The 21,744-nt window shown below is 43.0% G+C and overlaps 1 protein-coding gene across 5 annotated transcripts in view; it reads right to left on the bottom strand.

Annotated features, from left to right (window-relative positions):
* LOC148083027 (NACHT, LRR and PYD domains-containing protein 3-like) overlaps window positions 1–11,219 on the bottom strand; it is a 31,121-nt gene extending 19,902 nt beyond the window's left edge. For 2 of the 5 annotated variants that reach the window (XM_087786181.1, XM_087786185.1), the window contains exons 1-7: window positions 10,605–11,129; window positions 8,138–8,271; window positions 2,043–2,121; window positions 1,795–1,968; window positions 1,589–1,696; window positions 567–645; window positions 46–253 (exon numbers count right to left, since the gene is read on the bottom strand). In XM_087786181.1, coding sequence (XP_087642307.1) covers window positions 46–253; window positions 567–645; window positions 1,589–1,696; window positions 1,795–1,968; window positions 2,043–2,121; window positions 8,138–8,174 — 685 coding nt within the window. In that variant the 5' untranslated portion in view covers window positions 8,175–8,271; window positions 10,605–11,129. The other 3 variants (XM_087786182.1, XM_087786183.1, XM_087786184.1) reach the window with 3 other exon arrangements.
* Between the last annotated feature and the right edge of the window lie 10,525 nt (window positions 11,220–21,744).

Genomic DNA, 21,744 nt, shown 5'->3' with positions numbered 1-21,744 from the left:
TTCAAGTTTTCTTTTTCAACAGGTTAAAGGTTCAAATCCTCTTACTTCCCCACAGAAGACCAGCAAGCTCCTCCTGCTTCATGCTCCTCAGGAGGTTCATGATGAACATCAAGAAATCTTCTCTGCTGCTCCTCATCTGCTCCTCTTCACACTTCAACTCCTCCTCTTCCTCATCATCCAGGTGTTTCTGCTCACCTGGTCTGAGAAACTTCTTCACTCTCTCCAGTTCCTCCATGACCTTGTCCTCCAGCAGCTGAAACACAAACATGTGACTTGATCATGTGACCTACAGATGTCACCAGAGGTATGTCTCAGTCCAAGTCTAACCAGGACCTGTTGACCAATACTTTCTTCAAGAGTAGGACCAGAGAGTCTGAGTCACATTCAAATCTCATCTCCTCTCTAAAACTAAACAAGAGTCTCAGCCACACCAGACCTTCTACTTCATGTATGAAGCTGACAGGTGGAGTTGTCCAGGATCAGAGCTTCATGAAGCAGCAGAAGCAGCTGACTGGTGAGTTAGCAGCTGTTGTAGTCAGCAGGTGAGGCTGAAGACTTGAACATACCTGAAGTGTGGAGTCCACATCTGTCTGATGCTGCTGGACACACTGGAGACTGAGAACATCCCAGACCTGCTGATCCTCTCTGTGAAGAACATCAGGCCGTCAATAAGTTCTGTCTACTTCTACAAGGACACCAATGATCTGAGCAAGACTCTGACTCTTCCATGTGCAGACCACCTAAGATAGAATCTTCCACATCCATGGAAAACTAAGTTTGTCTCACACTTCAGTCGTGATTTCATTCTCATGGCTGCAGTTTGTTGCTTCTTCTCTTGTGAGTCGACTTTCCTCCACGACTGTCTGCAGCACTTTTGACGAGCAGTTCGTGAAGCTCAATAAAAGAGAAGTTTTGAGCTGCATTGACTCATGAACATCTTCAGTTGAAGTCACCAAGAGTCACTAACTGCTGATAGAAACACACACAGCTGTGAGTGAAAGAATGATTGTTGAGGATCAACTAACAGTCTTTGACGACTCAAACATTCCCTCAATCATTGAATCAGTGACTCTTAAATCACTTGAAGTATCTTCTCTCACACATCAGTGACCTTCATCTGAGGCGCTCATATGATCCACGTGAATGTTGCATCACAAGAAAAACACTCAAATCAAAGTTGACTTTTGATGAATATTTCATCACGTTTGTTGTGTGTCAAGTTTCACAAGACTTCAGGTGGAGGAGAAGAAAAGTAGTTGCACTATTTAGAATTCTTCTTCTTGACTCAACAACTGAAGAGACTGTTGGTCGTCACATGATACAAACTTCTTCAACAACAGATGGAATGATCCAGTGAAATGAATTCACTGTATTTGACATCAAGTTGTGGATTTCTTCATGAGTCCAACAGCACCTGTCTGTCCCACAGCAGCTGTTATTGTCTCCATGACTGTTGCTCATGCTAACATGTCAACTGTGATGAAGTGCTGAACATCTGAGGGCTTCAGTCCAAGTAGAAAGAACCTCAGAGACCTTTGTACAGACCCAACATTACATCAGTGAGTCAAAGAGGGACAGAAAACCTCACCTGTCTTCTGAAGACTCTTGTCCACCTTTGAAATTAATAATAAGGTCCATAGACTCGTTACTCTTCAGAGAATCACAGTCAGACTCTTCTTGTTTCTTCTGGTTGATCCTGAAAGACACAAAACTCTGATCAACACTTTAATCCATTCCTCTGTCGTTCACCATCTGACCACTAGATGTTCTAATGTTGCTCCTGTTGTCTCTCACCTCTGATGCTTCTGTTCACCTTTGAAGTCAATTCCTACTCCCATAGATCTGTCACTCTTCAGAGACAAACAGCTGGGAGCAGGTCCAGGTCCAGGTCCAGGTCCAGGTCCAGGTCCAGGTCCAGGTCCAGGTCCGGGTCCAGGTCCAGGTCCAGCAGATGAACGTAGCTTTGATCTGAACACACACAAGTTTTAGTGAGAAAATGATTCCAGTATTTGAAGGTCTGACAGGAGAAGTGATCTTCTCACCTCTGAGCTCTGGTCTGACTGTCATGGTCTTCACCCAGAAGTTCTTTAGAGGGAGGATCTTCCTCCTCTGTGTCCACACCTGCACACAAACACAACAGCATCATGGATCTGAATGTTTGTGTCACTTGTTTAAACACAACATCTCTTTGACTTGTTCCACTTCAATTTGTTTCATCTCTTTTTTGCATGTTTTCATTTATTCAATCAACACATTATCACGATGAAGATTCATTCATTCACCTCACGACCACACTCTTGATTCATTTATTCACCTCATGACCACACCCTTGATTCATTCATTCACCTCACGACCACACCCTTAATTCATTCATTCACCTCACGACCACAACCTTGATTCATTCATTCACCTCACGACCACACCCTTGATTCATTCATTCACCTCACGACCATACCTTTGATTAATTCATTCACCTCACGACCACACTCTTGATTCATTTATTCACCTCACGACCACACTCTTGATTTATTCATTCATCTCACGACCTCACCCTTGATTAATTCATTCACCTCACGACCACAACCTTAATTTATTCATTCACCTCACGACCACACTCTTGATTTATTCATTCATCTCACGACCTCACCCTTGATTCATTCATTCACCTCATGACCACACTCTTGATTAATTCATTCACCTCACAACCACACCCTTAATTCATTCATTCACCTCACGACCACACCCTCGATTCATTCATTCACCTCACAACCACACCTTTGATTCATTCATTCACCTCACGATCACACTCTTGATTCATTTATTCACCTCCACTTCACGACCACACTCTTAATTCACCTCACGACCACACTCTTGATTCATTTTTTCACCTCACAACCACACTCTTGATTCATTCATTCACCTCACGACCACACCCTTAATTCATTCATTCACCTCACGACCACACCCTTGATTCATTCATTCACCTCACAACCACACCTTTGATTAATTCATTCACCTCACGACCACACCCTTAATTCATTCATTCACCTCACGACCACACTCTTGATTTATTCATTCACCTCACGATCACACTCTTGATTCATTTATTCACTTACGACCACACTCTTGATTCATTCATTCACCTCACAACCACACCCTTAATTCATTCATTCACCTCACGACCACACTCTTAATTCACCTCACGACCACACTCTTGATTCATTTTTTCACCTCACAACCACACTCTTGATTCATTCATTCACCTCACGACCACACTCTTGATTTATTCATTCACCTCACGATCACACTCTTGATTCATTCATTCACCTCACGACCACAACCTTGATTCATTCATTCACCTCACGACCACACCCTTGATTCATTCATTCACCTCACGACCACACCTTTGATTAATTCATTCACCTCACGACCACACTCTTGATTCATTTATTCACCTCACGACCACACTCTTGATTTATTCATTCATCTCACGACCTCACCCTTGATTAATTCATTCACCTCACGACCACAACCTTAATTCATTCATTCACCTCACGACCACACTCTTGATTTATTCATTCATCTCACGACCTCACCCTTGCTTCATTCATTCACCTCATGACCACACTCTTGATTCATTCATTCACCTCACGACCACACTCTTGATTCATTCATTCACCTCACGACCACACTCTTGATTCATTTATTCACCTCACAACCACACTCTTGATTCATTCATTCACCTCACGACCACACCCTTAATTCATTCATTCACCTCACGACCACAACCTTGATTCATTCATTCACCTCACGACCACACCCTTGATTCATTCATTCACCTCACGACCACACCTTTGATTAATTCATTCACCTCACGACCACACTCTTGATTCATTTATTCACCTCACGACCACACTCTTGATTTATTTATTCATCTCACGACCTCACCCTTGATTAATTCATTCACCTCACGACCACAACCTTAATTCATTCATTCACCTCACGACCACACTCTTGATTTATTCATTCATCTCACGACCTCACCCTTGATTCATTCATTCACCTCATGACCACACTCTTGATTAATTCATTCACCTCACAACCACACCCTTAATTCATTCATTCACCTCACGACCACACCCTCGATTCATTCATTCACCTCACAACCACACCTTTGATTCATTCATTCACCTCACGATCACACTCTTGATTCATTTATTCACCTCCACCTCACGACCACACTCTTAATTCACCTCACGACCACACTCTTGATTCATTTTTTCACCTCACAACCACACTCTTGATTCATTCATTCACCTCACGACCACACCCTTAATTCATTCATTCACCTCACGACCACACCCTTGATTCATTCATTCACCTCACAACCACACCTTTGATTAATTCATTCACCTCACGACCACACCCTTAATTCAGTCATTCACCTCACGACCACACTCTTGATTTATTCATTCACCTCACGATCACACTCTTGATTCATTTATTCACTTACGACCACACTCTTGATTCATTCATTCACCTCACAACCACACCCTTAATTCATTCATTCACCTCACGACCACACTCTTAATTCACCTCACGACCACACTCTTGATTCATTTTTTCACCTCACAACCACACTCTTGATTCATTCATTCACCTCACGACCACACCCTTAATTCATTCATTCACCTCACGACCACACCCTTGATTCATTCATTCACCTCACGACCACACCTTTGATTAATTCATTCACCTCACGACCACACCCTTAATTCATTCATTCACCTCACAACCACACTCTTGATTCATTCATTCACCTCACGACCACACCCTTAATTCATTCATTCACCTCACGACCACAACCTTGATTCATTCATTCACCTCACGACCACACCCTTGATTCATTCATTCACCTCACAACCACACCTTTGATTAATTCATTCACCTCACAACCACACTCTTGATTCATTTATTCACCTCACGACCACACTCTTGATTTATTCATTCATCTCACGACCTCACCCTTGATTCATTCATTCACCTCATGACCACACTCTTGATTCATTCATTCACCTCACGACCACACTCTTGATTCATTCATTCACCTCACGACCACACTCTTGATTAATTTATTCACCTCACAACCACACTCTTGATTCATTCATTCACCTCACGACCACACCCTTAATTCATTCATTCACCTCACGACCACAACCTTGATTCATTCATTCACCTCACGACCACACCCTTGATTTATTCATTCATCTCACGACCTCACCCTTGATTCATTCATTCACCTCATGACCACACTCTTGATTAATTCATTCACCTCACAACCACACCCTTAATTCATTCATTCACCTCACGACCACACCCTCGATTCATTCATTCACCTCACAACCACACCTTTGATTCATTCATTCACCTCACGATCACACTCTTGATTCATTTATTCACCTCCACCTCAAGACCACACTCTTAATTCACCTCACGACCACACTCTTGATTCATTTTTTCACCTCACAACCACACTCTTGATTCATTCATTCACCTCACGACTACACCCTTAATTCATTCATTCACCTCACGACCACACCCTTGATTCATTCATTCACCTCACGACCACACCTTTGATTAATTCATTCACCTCACGACCACACCCTTAATTCATTCATTCACCTCACGACCACACTCTTGATTTATTCATTCACCTCACGATCACACTCTTGATTTATTCATTCATCTCACGACCACACTCTTGATTCATTCATTCACCTCATGACCACACTCTTGATTAATTCATTCACCTCACAACCACACCCTTAATTCATTCATTCACCTCACGACCACACCCTCGATTCATTCATTCACCTCACAACCACACATTTGGTTCATTCATTCACCTCACGATCACACTCTTGATTAATTTATTCACCTCCACCTCACGACCACACTCTTAATTCACCTCACGACCACACTCTTGATTCATTTTTTCACCTCACAACCACACTCTTGATTCATTCATTCACCTCACGACCACACCCTTAATTCATTCATTCACCTCACGACCACACCCTTGATTCATTCATTCACCTCACAACCACACCTTTGATTAATTCATTCACCTCACGACCACACCCTTAATTCAGTCATTCACCTCACGACCACACTCTTGATTTATTCATTCACCTCACGATCACACTCTTGATTCATTTATTCACTTACGACCACACTCTTGATTCATTCATTCACCTCACAACCACACCCTTAATTCATTCATTCACCTCACGACCACACTCTTAATTCACCTCACGACCACACTCTTGATTCATTTATTCACCTCACAACCACACTCTTGATTCATTCATTCACCTCACGACCACACCCTTAATTCATTCATTCACCTCACGACCACACCCTTGATTCATTCATTCACCTCACGAACACACCTTTGATTAATTCATTCACCTCACGACCACACCCTTAATTCATTCATTCACCTCACAACCACACTCTTGATTCATTCATTCACCTCACGACCACACCCTTAATTCATTCATTCACCTCACGACCACAACCTTGATTCATTCATTCACCTCACGACCACACCCTTGATTCATTCATTCACCTCACAACCACACCTTTGATTAATTCATTCACCTCACAACCACACTCTTGATTCATTTATTCACCTCACGACCACACTCTTGATTTATTCATTCATCTCACGACCTCACCCTTGATTCATTCATTCACCTCATGACCACACTCTTGATTCATTCATTCACCTCACGACCACACTCTTGATTCATTCATTCACCTCACGACCACACTCTTGATTCATTTATTCACCTCACAACCACACTCTTTATTCATTCATTCACCTCACGACCACATCCTTAATTCATTCATTCACCTCACGACTACAACCTTGATTCATTCATTCACCTCACGACCACACCCTTGATTCATTCATTCACCTCACGACCACACTCTTGATTTATTCATTCATCTCACGACCTCACCCTTGATTCATTCATTCACCTCATGACCACACTCTTGATTAATTCATTCACCTCACAACCACACCCTTAATTCATTCATTCACCTCACGACCACACCCTCGATTCATTCATTCACCTCACAACCACACCTTTGATTCATTCATTCACCTCACGATCACACTCTTGATTCATTTATTCACCTCCACCTCACGACCACACTCTTAATTCACCTCACGACCACACTCTTGATTCATTTTTTCACCTCACAACCACACTCTTGATTCATTCATTCACCTCACGACTACACCCTTAATTCATTCATTCACCTCACGACCACACCCTTGATTCATTCATTCACCTCACGACCACACCTTTGATTAATTCATTCACCTCACGACCACACCCTTAATTCATTCATTCACCTCACGACCACACTCTTGATTTATTCATTCACCTCACGATCACACTCTTGATTCATTTATTCACTTACGACCACACTCTTGATTCATTCATTCACCTCACAACCACACCCTTAATTCACCTCACGACCACACTCTTGATTCATTTTTTCACCTCACAACCACACTCTTGATTCATTCATTCACCTCACGACCACACCCTTAATTCATTCATTCACCTCACGACCACACCCTTGATTCATTCATTCACCTCACGACCACACCTTTGATTAATTCATTCACCTCACGACCACACCCTTAATTCATTCATTCACCTCACGACCACACTCTTGATTTATTCATTCACCTCACGATCACACTCTTGATTCATTTATTCACTTACGACCACACTCTTGATTCATTCATTCACCTCATGATCACACTCTTGATTCATTTATTCACTTACGACCACACTCTTGATTCATTCATTCACCTCATGACCACACTTTTGATTCATTCATTCACCTCACGATCACACTCTTGATTCATTTATTCACTTACGACCACACTCTTGATTCATTCATTCACCTCACGATCACACTCTTGATTCATTTATTCACTTACGACCACACTCTTGATTCATTCATTCACCTCATGACTTCACTCTTGATTCATCCATTCACTCTTGCTGGGCAGACATGATAGATTATAGACGGTGAGAAAGTCACTGACCTGTGAGCAGCTCTCTGCTCTGAAGACTTGTGTCCATGTTTGCAGGTGAAACTTCCAGGTGAGCTCAGCTGCTTCTGATCCAGACTCAGGGAAACACTGATCGATGAAAACGCCCGTGAGTGAGGGGGTGTGTCCTGTCAGAGACCAACAGTGCAACATTGTTTGTTGTTGTTGATTCACACGGTTACAGTATTATAAATAAAACATTGACCACGAGGGTCAAGACAAAGTGAAAATGTTCAAGTAGAGGAAAGAATCCAGGAGTGGTTAAGAGAGCTTCAACATGAGGGCCATTGAGATTAATAATCTAATCCACCCCGATATTAATGTATTTTTAATTTAACCCTATCACTGTCTTTGTAAAATAAATGTACTTTATTGACCTTGAATTATAACAAAATACCATAGCAGACATTGATATAAACCCAGTATAATCATTTCAAGTACAAAACAAAGTGAAATAGTCGACGTCATTAAAAAAGATAAAACACACTTCTACTCTTACACTCAATGTGACTCTTATATGAGGTTCACGGCAAACTAAACTCTCCTCTGCACCACATCCTTCAAGAACAGGCACCAGAGTAAAGTTAGTCAAATGGTGGATATTGGACATATTTTCAATGCACCAGATCGGAGTCTCTCACTTAAAGCACCTTCAGTTAGGGACCGTCAACAAATTCAATGCATTTTTGTAATATCATTTTTCAATAGCTTCCTAGAATTGTGACACATTGATGTGCTATGCTGGGGCCAGTTTCATATTTAAGTACAATTCATGTTACTTTGCATTAGAAGTTCTCAGCTGTACTTCAAGTCAGATCGTTCCTACACACTGAGGAAACACAAAACAAATCCTCACATGATGCCAGCAAGTCTCGATTCAAAGACAAGATCTGCGACAAAGTCACGAGAAAAGCCGAGTTCCACGGAGTCTGTTGTAACTTTCAACAACGACCATGTAGCACAGCCATCTTAGGAGCCAGTTGTTGAGGCTTGCTGTCAAACATATTGTCCAAAATACACAGAAACTGCTACATTTTTCTCTCCCTGTGGTTTGAAACCATATTGTCATGTAGTGGATACAAATACTAGTACATTATTTGATACTTCAATACCATTTCTTAACTATGATTAAAAAAAAAAACACCAAGTACTTTTTAGTTCACAACTTTATTAAATAACAATCATCCATTTTATTATGTATTTTCCTTTATCTTTACAATATGTATTCCTTTATATGTTGTTCACTGTTTTATGTGACGTGTGCAGATACAGTATATTTATCTTTATGAGATGTATTCATTTATCTGTTCTTTTAGTTTGTTTGCGTGAAGATTCCTTTTTTCATTTCTTTATCAAATATAATGTTACTATCCTGGTGTACAATAGCTCATGCTTTAGACCGAAACTGTCAGTTCAAAAGGTGACACTTTTTCTCTGATTAAGGTGACATTTAAGACTGCACGGTATTATATTTTCAATACATGGTACTATCAGTGAAATGTATCCAAATTAATACATATTTTTCAAATGTAAAGCATGAAAGTATCTTGTATTTACCACTGTATAGAATTCTGCAACACTTCTGCTTGCGATGATGATCACATGTTAATGCTGACGAAGTCTCCACTGATGAGAACATCAGACATTTCAACTCTGTTTAAATCTATCAATATCAGAGAAGAGTTTTATGTTGTAAATTAATCTTATGCAGGCTTTCAACAGAAATTGAAGTCTTACTCAGTACAAAAATACAAAGAAATGTGTTGATAGACTTGTGTCTGGTATATTTACAATCTTATAACATCAGGTACAGGAGAACCTGACGTCAACGATACAAGACAAATAAACTACATAAAGGCTCAATAATATAAATAATAAAAAGTTTACAAGTTCTACGTCATTTGGTGCTTCGCCCTCTAACTGCTTCGCTATTGGTTTATCCTCGAGGCACCGCCTCATCTCTGAGAACGCTTATGAACTCTCCACCCAGCTGGGTTCACTTCCTATAGAGGTGTGGATCCCCACCGGACTTCCTCCTTTTTAACTCGGCAGAAAAGCTCCTGACAGTGAAAAGATCACAGTGGAATGTAATGATGGCGAATAAATATTTACAATCTTATAACATCAGGTACAGCAGAACCTGACGTCAACGATACAAGACAAATAAACTACATTAAGGCTCAATAATATAAATAATAAAAAGTTTACAGGTTCTACGTCACTGATTCCTTTTCCTTTAAGAAAATAATCTTAATTTCTTGTTCAAACATTATTAGAGACAAACAAACAAACCCATGACTTTGATTCAGTTCAATCATGGAACACAGATAAAGTTAGTTTAATCCCATCAAATATAAAGACAAGTTAAAAGTGACGTGAACACGGAGAACAGAATAATAACAGATACAAATACAGCGTAAATATCATGATTTATGACACTCGGAACATGATGTTCACTTACTTTGACTTTCGTTTTGTCCAAGAACCAGGATGTTCAAATCTTTGGATTAATGTTGTTGTGTTGTCGCTTTTGTTGTGAGTTCGTCGATCACCGAAGTTGTATTTGTTAGTTTTTGTTGTTAATACACTAAAAAATACACCGAGATTCTTCTTCAAACGTGTATCTGATGCGATCATATTACTAACTGCGTAGTTGTGAGCGACACAAGTTAGTGTTCATCACACAGCTCCCGTTCCGGTTACTCGTTTTCAAAATAAAACGGTTTTACTTTGAAACCGGAAACTATGTCACGAACCAACCCGCGCAGAGATGATCAGCGACATATGATGTAAAGACTCGGACAAAGACTAGTCTGGAGCGAATATCTGTCCAACATGTGACTCGTTTTGAACAGAACAGTGTTGAATTGAACAGGACTTAATGCAAGGAAGTGTGAAAGTGAAATATGTTCAAACAAGACAAGAAAACAAGAATAATACTAAGATATCATCAGATACATACTCTGGATACAGTACACAATACTTCTACTTACTTCTACTGCCACTCAAAAGGATGGAAACCAACAGATGGATGATGAATGTTGTTCTCAAAACACGAACGGATGTCACTGCAGCGACAGAGAAAGTGAAAGTACTTCTGAAATCTTCTTCTATAGCAGTTAAAGTTGCACCAGCACCACCTGCTGGTACAGAGTGACATTTCTCTTTTACTTTACTAGTTTATATATAAATAAACGTTTCTAGGATCTCTTGAATCCTTCAGTCCTCCTAAGATAGTGCAGGACCTCATTGTAACAGTTCTCATGAACATATCTCTTAAATCCAAATGTTCTTCCTAAAATGATTCATTGATGTTTTTCTGTGTTCAAATCTCAGCCTTGATATTAATGTTTCTTCATTTCAGGCTAGTTGTGTTTCTCATTTGTCAAATGTGTTTTTCTATTCTGTAGAACCATCTGCTGTGTTTTTCTCCTCAACATTTCTCACCAATTATCCTTTTTTTTTGTTTTTATTTCTTTTGTAATGAGTAGAACGATGAAAGATGATTTTTGATGTTGCTTTTAGTTTAGTTTCTTTCACAAATGTCTTTCATCTGCTCTTCTTACTTAAGAGGAGACCTTGCAGCGACGTCTCTGCAACAAAGCTTCACCTTTAGAGACTTTTTTTTGTGTCCTGCTAAAAATCCACTGAAGAAACTCATTTGGTTCTTCAAGAACTCCAGGTTCCTCCTGTGCCTCCAGCCTTGTCTTCAATAGTTCCAGAGAAACATCTTTCAGTGCAAACATGTTTCTGCTCCCCTCACGATTCTATCTATTTTCTCTGTTTTGTGTTTGAACTGGTGTGTAGGATTTATGACGTATATCCAGGTATGTGTGCTCAGGTGTGTACGATTTATGACGTATATCCAGGTATGTGTGCTCAGGTGTGTAGGATTTATGACGTATATCCAGGTATGTGTGCTCAGGTGTGTACGATTTATGACGTATATCCAGGTATGTGTGCTCAGGTGTGTACGATTTATGACGTATATCCAGGTATGTGTGCTCAGGTGTGTACGATTTATGACGTATATCCAGGTATGTGTGCTCAGGTGTGTACGATTTATGACGTATATCCAGGTATGTGTGCTCTGGTGTGTACGATTTATGACGTATATCCAGGTATGTGTGCTCAGGTGTGTACGATTTATGACGTATATCCAGGTATGTGTGCTCAGGTGTGTACGATTTATGACGTATATCCAGGTATGTGTGCTCAGGTGTGTAGGATTTATGACGTATATCCAGGTATGTGTGCTCAGGTGTGTACGATTTATGACGTATATCCAGGTATGTGTGCTCAGGTGTGTACGATTTATGACGTATATCCAGGTATGTGTGCTCAGGTGTGTACGATTTATGAAGTATATCCAGGTATGTGTGCTCAGGTGTGTAGGATTTATGACGTATATCCAGGTATGTGTGCTCAGGTGTGTACGATTTATGACGTATATCCAGGTATGTGTGCTCAGGTGTGTACGATTTATGACGTATATCCAGGTATGTGTGCTCAGGTGTGTACGATTTATGACGTATATCCAGGTATGTGTGCTCAGGTGTGTACGATTTATGACGTATATCCAGGTATGTGTGCTCAGGTGTGTACGATTTATGACGTATATCCAGGTATGTGTGCTCAGGTGTGTACGATTTATGACGTATATCCAGGTATGTGTGCTCAGGTGTGTAGGATTTATGACGTATATCCAGGTATGTGTGCTCAGGTGTGTACGATTTATGACGTATATCCAGGTATGTGTGCTCAGGTGTGTAGGATTTATGACGTATATCCAGGTATGTGTGCTCAGGTGTGTAGGATTTATGACGTATATCCAGGTATGTGTGCTCAGGTGTGTAGGATTTATGACGTATATCCAGGTATGTGTGCTCAGGTGTGTACGGTTTATGACGTATATCCAGGTATGTGTGCTCAGGTGTGTACGATTTATGACGTATATCCAGGTATGTGTGCTCAGGTGTGTACGATTTATGACGTATATCCAGGTATGTGTGCTCAGGTGTGTACGATTTATGACGTATATCCAGGTATGTGTGCTCAGGTGTGTAGGATTTATGACGTATATCCAGGTATGTGTGCTCAGGTGTGTACGGTTTATGACGTATATCCAGGTATGTGTGCTCAGGTGTGTAGGATTTATGACGTATATCCAGGTATGTGTGCTCAGGTGTGTAGGATTTATGACGTATATCCAGGTATGTGTGCTCAGGTGTGTAGGATTTATGACGTATATCCAGGTATGTGTGCTCAGGTGTGTAGGATTTATGACGTATATCCAGGTATGTGTGCTCAGGTGTGTACGATTTATGATGTATATCCAGGTATGTGTGCTCAGGTGTGTAGGATTTATGACGTATATCCAGGTATGTGTGCTCAGGTGTGTACGATTTATGACGTATATCCAGGTATGTGTGCTCAGGTGTGTAGGATTTATGACGTATATCCAGGTATGTGTGCTCAGGTGTGTACGATTTATGACGTATATCCAGGTATGTGTGCTCAGGTGTGTAGGATTTATGACGTATATCCAGGTATGTGTGCTCAGGTGTGTAGGATTTATGACGTATATCCAGGTATGTGTGCTCAGGTGTGTAGGATTTATGACGTATATCCAGGTATGTGTGCTCAGGTGTGTACGGTTTATGACGTATATCCAGGTATGTGTGCTCAGGTGTGTACGATTTATGACGTATATCCAGGTATGTGTGCTCAGGTGTGTAGGATTTATGACGTATATCCAGGTATGTGTGCTCAGGTGTGTAGGATTTATGACGTATATCCAGGTATGTGTGCTCAGGTGTGTAGGATTTATGACGTATATCCAGGTATGTGTGCTCAGGTGTGTACGATTTATGACGTATATCCAGGTATGTGTGCTCAGGTGTGTACGATTTATGACGTATATCCAGGTATGTGTGCTCAGGTGTGTACGATTTATGACGTATATCCAGGTATGTGTGCTCAGGTGTGTAGGATTTATGACGTATATCCAGGTATGTGTGCTCAGGTGTGTACGATTTATGACGTATATCCAGGTATGTGTGCTCAGGTGTGTACGATTTATGACGTATATCCAGGTATGTGTGCTCAGGTGTGTACGATTTATGAAGTATATCCAGGTATGTGTGCTCAGGTGTGTAGGATTTATGACGTATATCCAGGTATGTGTGCTCAGGTGTGTAGGATTTATGACGTATATCCAGGTATGTGTGCTCAGGTGTGTACGATTTATGACGTATATCCAGGTATGTGTGCTCAGGTGTGTACGATTTATGACGTATATCCAGGTATGTGTGCTCAGGTGTGTACGATTTATGACGTATATCCAGGTATGTGTGCTCAGGTGTGTACGATTTATGACGTATATCCAGGTATGTGTGCTCAGGTGTGTACGATTTATGACGTATATCCAGGTATGTGTGCTCAGGTGTGTACGATTTATGACGTATATCCAGGTATGTGTGCTCAGGTGTGTAGGATTTATGACGTATATCCAGGTATGTGTGCTCAGGTGTGTACGATTTATGACGTATATCCAGGTATGTGTGCTCAGGTGTGTAGGATTTATGACGTATATCCAGGTATGTGTGCTCAGGTGTGTAGGATTTATGACGTATATCCAGGTATGTGTGCTCAGGTGTGTAGGATTTATGACGTATATCCAGGTATGTGTGCTCAGGTGTGTACGGTTTATGACGTATATCCAGGTATGTGTGCTCAGGTGTGTACGATTTATGACGTATATCCAGGTATGTGTGCTCAGGTGTGTACGATTTATGACGTATATCCAGGTATGTGTGCTCAGGTGTGTACGATTTATGACGTATATCCAGGTATGTGTGCTCAGGTGTGTAGGATTTATGACGTATATCCAGGTATGTGTGCTCAGGTGTGTACGGTTTATGACGTATATCCAGGTATGTGTGCTCAGGTGTGTAGGATTTATGACGTATATCCAGGTATGTGTGCTCAGGTGTGTAGGATTTATGACGTATATCCAGGTATGTGTGCTCAGGTGTGTAGGATTTATGACGTATATCCAGGTATGTGTGCTCAGGTGTGTAGGATTTATGACGTATATCCAGGTATGTGTGCTCAGGTGTGTAGGATTTATGATGTATATCCAGGTATGTGTGCTCAGGTGTGTAGGATTTATGACGTATATCCAGGTATGTGTGCTCAGGTGTGTACGGTTTATGACGTATATCCAGGTATGTGTGCTCAGGTGTGTAGGATTTATGACGTATATCCAGGTATGTGTGCTCAGGTGTGTACGATTTATGACGTATATCCAGGTATGTGTGCTCAGGTGTGTACGATTTATGACGTATATCCAGGTATGTGTGCTCAGGTGTGTAGGATTTATGACGTATATCCAGGTATGTGTGCTCAGGTGTGTACGATTTATGACGTATATCCAGGTATGTGTGCTCAGGTGTGTAGGATTTATGACGTATATCCAGGTATGTGTGCTCAGGTGTGTAGGATTTATGACGTATATCCAGGTATGTGTGCTCAGGTGTGTACGATTTATGACGTATATCCAGGTATGTGTGCTCAGGTGTGTACGATTTATGACGTATATCCAGGTATGTGTGCTCAGGTGTGTACGATTTATGACGTATATCCAGGTATGTGTGCTCAGGTGTGTAGGATTTATGACGTATATCCAGGTATGTGTGCTCAGGTGTGTAGGATTTATGACGTATATCCAGGTATGTGTGCTCAGGTGTGTAGGATTTATGACGTATATCCAGGTATGTGTGCTCAGGTGTGTAGGATTTATGACGTATATCCAGGTATGTGTGCTCAGGTGTGTACGATTTATGACGTATATCCAGGTATGTGTGCTCAGGTGTGTAGGATTTATGACGTATATCCAGGTATGTGTGCTCAGGTGTGTAGGATTTATGACGTATATCCAGGTATGTGTGCTCAGGTGTGTAGGATTTATGACGTATATCCAGGTATGTGTGCTCAGGTGTGTACGATTTATGACGTATATCCAGGTATGTGTGCTCAGGTGTGTACAATTTATGACGTATATCCAGGTATGTGTGCTCAGGTGTGTACGATTTATGACGTATATCCAGGTATGTGTGCTCAGGTGTGTACGATTTATGACGTATATCCAGGTATGTGTGCTCAGGTGTGTACGATTTATGACGTATATCCAGGTATGTGTGCTCAGGTGTGTAGGATTTATGACGTATATCCAGGTATGTGTGCTCAGGTGTGTACGATTTATGACGTATATCCAGGTATGTGTGCTCAGGTGTGTACGATTTATGACGTATATCCAGGTATGTGTGCTCAGGTGTGTACGATTTATGACGTATATCCAGGTATGTGTGCTCAGGTGTGTAGGATTTATGACGTATATCCAGGTATGTGTGCTCAGGTGTGTACGATTTATGACGTATATCCAGGTATGTGTGCTCAGGTGTGTAGGATTTATGACGTATATCCAGGTATGTGTGCTCAGGTGTGTACGATTTATGAAGTATATCCAGGTATGTGTGCTCAGGTGTGTACGATTTATGAAGTATATCCAGGTATGTGTGCTCAGGTGTGTACGATTTATGACGTATATCCAGGTATGTGTGCTCAGGTGTGTACGATTTATGACGTATATCCAGGTATGTGTGCTCAGGTGTGTACGATTTATGACGTATATCCAGGTATGTGTGCTCAGGTGTGTACGATTTATGACGTATATCCAGGTATGTGTGCTCAGGTGTGTACGATTTATGACGTATATCCAGGTATGTGTGCTCAGGTGTGTACGATTTATGACGTATATCCAGGTATGTGTGCTCAGGTGTGTACGATTTATGAAGTATATCCAGGTATGTGTGCTCAGGTGTGTAGGATTTATGACGTATATCCAGGTATGTGTGCTCAGGTGAGGCAGAGCCTCTCAATGCGCTGTTTCTCTGAATGACGCTAATAAAATGCTTACATTCATTTATTTGCCTTGGTTTTCCACAGTCTTGTATATATATATATATATATATATATATATATATATATATATATATATATATATATATATATATATATATATATATATATATATATATATATATACATATAAATCCATTTAAATAACAGTTAAATTCAAAGTTCAATAATCTGATGACGCTGATATATAATCAATTTTTCATCAATACATTTTTATTTTATTGTGGACGGTGAGAAAGTCTCTGAACAAAAGACACTCTAGAAACTTAGATGTGAGGTCAGATGGGTAGATGTGAGGTCAGACAGGTAGATGTGAGGTCGGACGGGTAGATGTGGGGTCAGATGGGTAGATGTGAGGTCGGACGGGTAGATATGAGGTCAGATGGGTAGATGTGAGGTCAGACGGGTAGATGTGAGGTCAGACGGGTAGATGTGAGGTCAGACGGATAGATGTGAGGTCAGACGGGTAGATGTGGGGTCAGATGGGTAGATGTGAGGTCAGACGGGTAGATGTGAGGTCAGATGGGTAGATGTGAGGTCAGACGGGTAGATGTGAGGTCAGACGGGTAGATGTGGGGTCAGATGGGTAGATGTGAGGTCAGACAGGTAGATGTGAGGTCGGACGGGTAGATGTGGGGTCAGATGGGTAGATGTGAGGTCAGACGGGTAGATGTGAGGTCAGATGGGTAGATGTGAGGTCAGACAGGTAGATGTGAGGTCAGACGGGTAGATATGAGGTCAGACAGGTAGATGTGAGGTCAGACAGGTAGATGTGAGGTCAGACAGGGAGATATGAGGTCAGACAGGTAGATGTGAGGTCAGAGAGGTGGATGTGAGGTCAGACAGGTAGATGTGAGGTCAGACGGGTAGATGTGAGGTCAGAGAGGTAGATGTGAGGTCAGACAGGTAGATGTGAGGTCAGACGGGTAGATGTGAGGTCAGACAGGTAGATGTGAGGTCAGACAGGTAGATGTGAGGTCAGACAGGTAGATGTGAGGTCGGACGGGTAGATATGAGGTCAGACAGGTAGATATGAGGTCAGACGGGTAGATGTGAGGTCAGACGGATAGATGTGAGGTCAGACGGGTAGATGTGGGGTCAGATGGGTAGATGTGAGGTCAGACGGGTAGATGTGAGGTCAGACGGGTAGATGTGAGGTCAGACAGGTAGATGTGAGGTCAGACGGGTAGATGTGGGGTCAGATGGGTAGATGTGAGGTCAGACGGGTAGATGTGAGGTCAGATGGGTAGATGTGAGGTCAGACAGGTAGATGTGAGGTCGGACGGGTAGATGTGGGGTCAGATGGGTAGATATGAGGTCAGATGGGTAGATGTGAGGTCAGACGGGTAGATGTGAGGTCAGACGGGTAGATGTGAGGTCAGACGGATAGATGTGAGGTCAGACGGGTAGATGTGGGGTCAGATGGGTAGATGTGAGGTCAGACGGGTAGATGTGAGGTCAGATGGGTAGATGTGAGGTCAGACGGGTAGATGTGAGGTCAGACGGGTAGATGTGGGGTCAGATGGGTAGATGTGAGGTCAGACAGGGAGATATGAGGTCAGATGGGTAGATGTGAGGTCAGACAGGTAGATGTGAGGTCAGACGGGTAGATATGAGGTCAGACAGGTAGATGTGAGGTCAGACAGGTAGATGTGAGGTCAGACAGGGAGATATGAGGTCAGACAGGTAGATGTGAGGTCAGAGAGGTGGATGTGAGGTCAGACAGGTAGATGTGAGGTCAGACGGGTAGATGTGAGGTCAGAGAGGTAGATGTGAGGTCAGACAGGTAGATGTGAGGTCAGACGGGTAGATGTGAGGTCAGACAGGTAGATGTGAGGTCAGACAGGTAGATGTGAGGTCAGACAGGTAGATGTGAGGTCGGACGGGTAGATATGAGGTCAGATGGGTAGATGTGAGGTCAGACGGGTAGATGTGAGGTCAGACGGGTAGATGTGAGGTCAGACGGGTAGATGTGAGGTCAGATGGGTAGATGTGAGGTCAGACGGGTAGATGTGAGGTCAGATGGGTAGATGTGAGGTCAGACGGATAGATGTGAGGTCAGACGGGTAGATGTGGGGTCAGATGGGTAGATGTGAGGTCAGACGGGTAGATGTGAGGTCAGATGGGTAGATGTGAGGTCAGACAGGTAGATGTGAGGTCAGACGGGTAGATATGAGGTCAGACAGGTAGATGTGGGGTCAGACAGGTAGATGTGAGGTCAGACGGATAGATGTGAGGTCAGACAGGTAGATGTGAGGTCAGACAGGTAGATGTGAGGTCAGACGGGTAGATATGAGGTCAGACGGATAGATGTGAGGTCAGACGGGTAGATGTGGGGTCAGATGGGTAGATGTGAGGTCAGACGGGTAGATGTGAGGTCAGATGGGTAGATGTGAGGTCAGACAGGTAGATGTGAGGTCAGACGGGTAGATATGAGGTCAGACGGGTAGATATGAGGTCAGATGGGTAGATGTGAGGTCAGACGGGTAGATGTGAGGTCAGACGGGTAGATGTGAGGTCAGACGGATAGATGTGAGGTCAGACGGGTAGATGTGAGGTCAGATGGGTAGATGTGAGGTCAGACGGGTAGATGTGAGGTCAGACGGATAGATGTGAGGTCAGACGGGTAGATGTGAGGTCAGATGGGTAGATGTGAGGTCAGACGGGTAGATGTGAGGTCAGACGGATAGATGTGAGGTCAGACGGGTAGATGTGAGGTCAGACGGGTAGATGTGAGGTCAGACGGGTAGATGTGAGGTCAGACGGATAGATGTGAGGTCAGACGGATAGATGTGAGGTCAGACAGGTAGATGTGAGGTCAGACGGATAGATGTGAGGTCAGACGGGTAGATGTGAGGTCAGACGGATAGATGTGAGGTCAGACGGGTAGATATGAGGTCAGACGGGTAGATGTGAGGTCAGACGGATAGATGTGAGGTCAGACGGGTAGATATGAGGTCAGACAGGTAGATGTGAGGTCAGACGGGTAGATGTGAGGTCAGACGGGTAGATGTGAGGTCAGACGGGTAGATGTGAGGTCAGACGGATAGATGTGAGGTCAGACGGGTAGATGTGGGGTCAGATGGGTAGATGTGAGGTCAGACGGGTAGATGTGAGGTCAGATGGGTAGATGTGAGGTCAGACAGGTAGATGTGAGGTCAGACGGGTAGATATGAGGTCAGACGGGTAGATATGAGGTCAGATGGGTAGATGTGAGGTCAGACGGGTAGATGTGAGGTCAGACGGGTAGATGTGAGGTCAGACGGATAGATGTGAGGTCAGACGGGTAGATGTGAGGTCAGATGGGTAGATGTGAGGTCAGACGGGTAGATGTGAGGTCAGACGGATAGATGTGAGGTCAGACGGGTAGATGTGAGGTCAGATGGGTAGATGTGAGGTCAGACGGGTAGATGTGAGGTCAGACGGATAGATGTGAGGTCAGACGGGTAGATGTGAGGTCAGACGGGTAGATGTGAGGTCAGACGGATAGATGTGAGGTCAGACGGGTAGATGTGAGGTCAGACGGATAGATGTGAGGTCAGACGGGTAGATGTGAGGTCAGACGGATAGATGTGAGGTCAGATGGGTAGATGTGAGGTCAGACGGGTAGATGTGAGGTCAGATGGATAGATGTGAGGTCAGATGGGTAGATATGAGGTCAGACGGATAGATGTGAGGTCAGATGGATAGATGTGAGGTCAGACGGGTAGATGTGAGGTCAGACGGGTAGATGTGAGGTCAGATGGGTAGATGTGAGGTCAGACGGGTAGATGTGAGGTCAGACGGGTAGATGTGAGGTCAGACGGGTAGATGTGAGGTCTGACGGATAGATGTGAGGTCAGACAGGTAGATGTGAGGTCAGACAGGTAGATGTGAGGTCAGACGGGTAGATATGAGGTCAGATGGGTAGATGTGAGGTCAGATAGGTAGATGTGAGGTCAGACGGGTAGATATGAGGTCAGATGGGTAGATGTGAGGTCAGACAGGTAGATGTGAGGTCAGACAGGTAGATGTAAGGTCAGACGGGTAGATGTGAGGTCAGACGGGTAGATGTGAGGTCAGATGGGTAGATGTGAGGTCAGACAGGTAGATGTGAGGTCAGACGGGTAGATATGAGGTCAGACGGGTAGATGTGAGGTCAGATGGGTAGATGTGAGGTCAGACGGATAGATGTGAGGTCAGACGGGTAGATGTGAGGTCAGACGGGTAGATGTGAGGTCAGACGGGTAGATGTGAGGTCAGACGGATAGATGTGAGGTCAGACGGGTAGATGTGAGGTCAGACGGTTAGATGTGAGGTCAGATGGGTAGATGTGAGGTCAGACGGGTAGATGTGAGGTCAGACGGATAGATGTGAGGTCAGACAGGTAGATGTGAGGTCAGACAGGTAGATATGAGGTCAGACGGGCAGATGTGAGGTCAGACAGGTAGATGTGAGGTCAGACGGGGTAGATGTGAGGTCAGATGGGTAGATGTGAGGTCAGACGGGTAGATGTGAGGTCAGACGGGTAGATGTGAGGTCAGATGGGTAGATGTGAGGTCAGACGGGTAGATGTGAGGTCAGACAGGTAGATGTGAGGTCAGACGGGTAGATGTGAGGTCAGACAGGTAGATGTGAGG

Source organism: Callionymus lyra, chromosome 3 (assembly GCF_982586985.1).
Source record: "Callionymus lyra chromosome 3, fCalLyr1.hap1.1, whole genome shotgun sequence".
Classification (NCBI taxonomy): domain Eukaryota; kingdom Metazoa; phylum Chordata; class Actinopteri; order Syngnathiformes; family Callionymidae; genus Callionymus; species Callionymus lyra.
The sequence above is the reverse complement of the archived record's forward strand: the minus strand, read 5'-3'. Positions and strand labels throughout refer to the sequence as shown.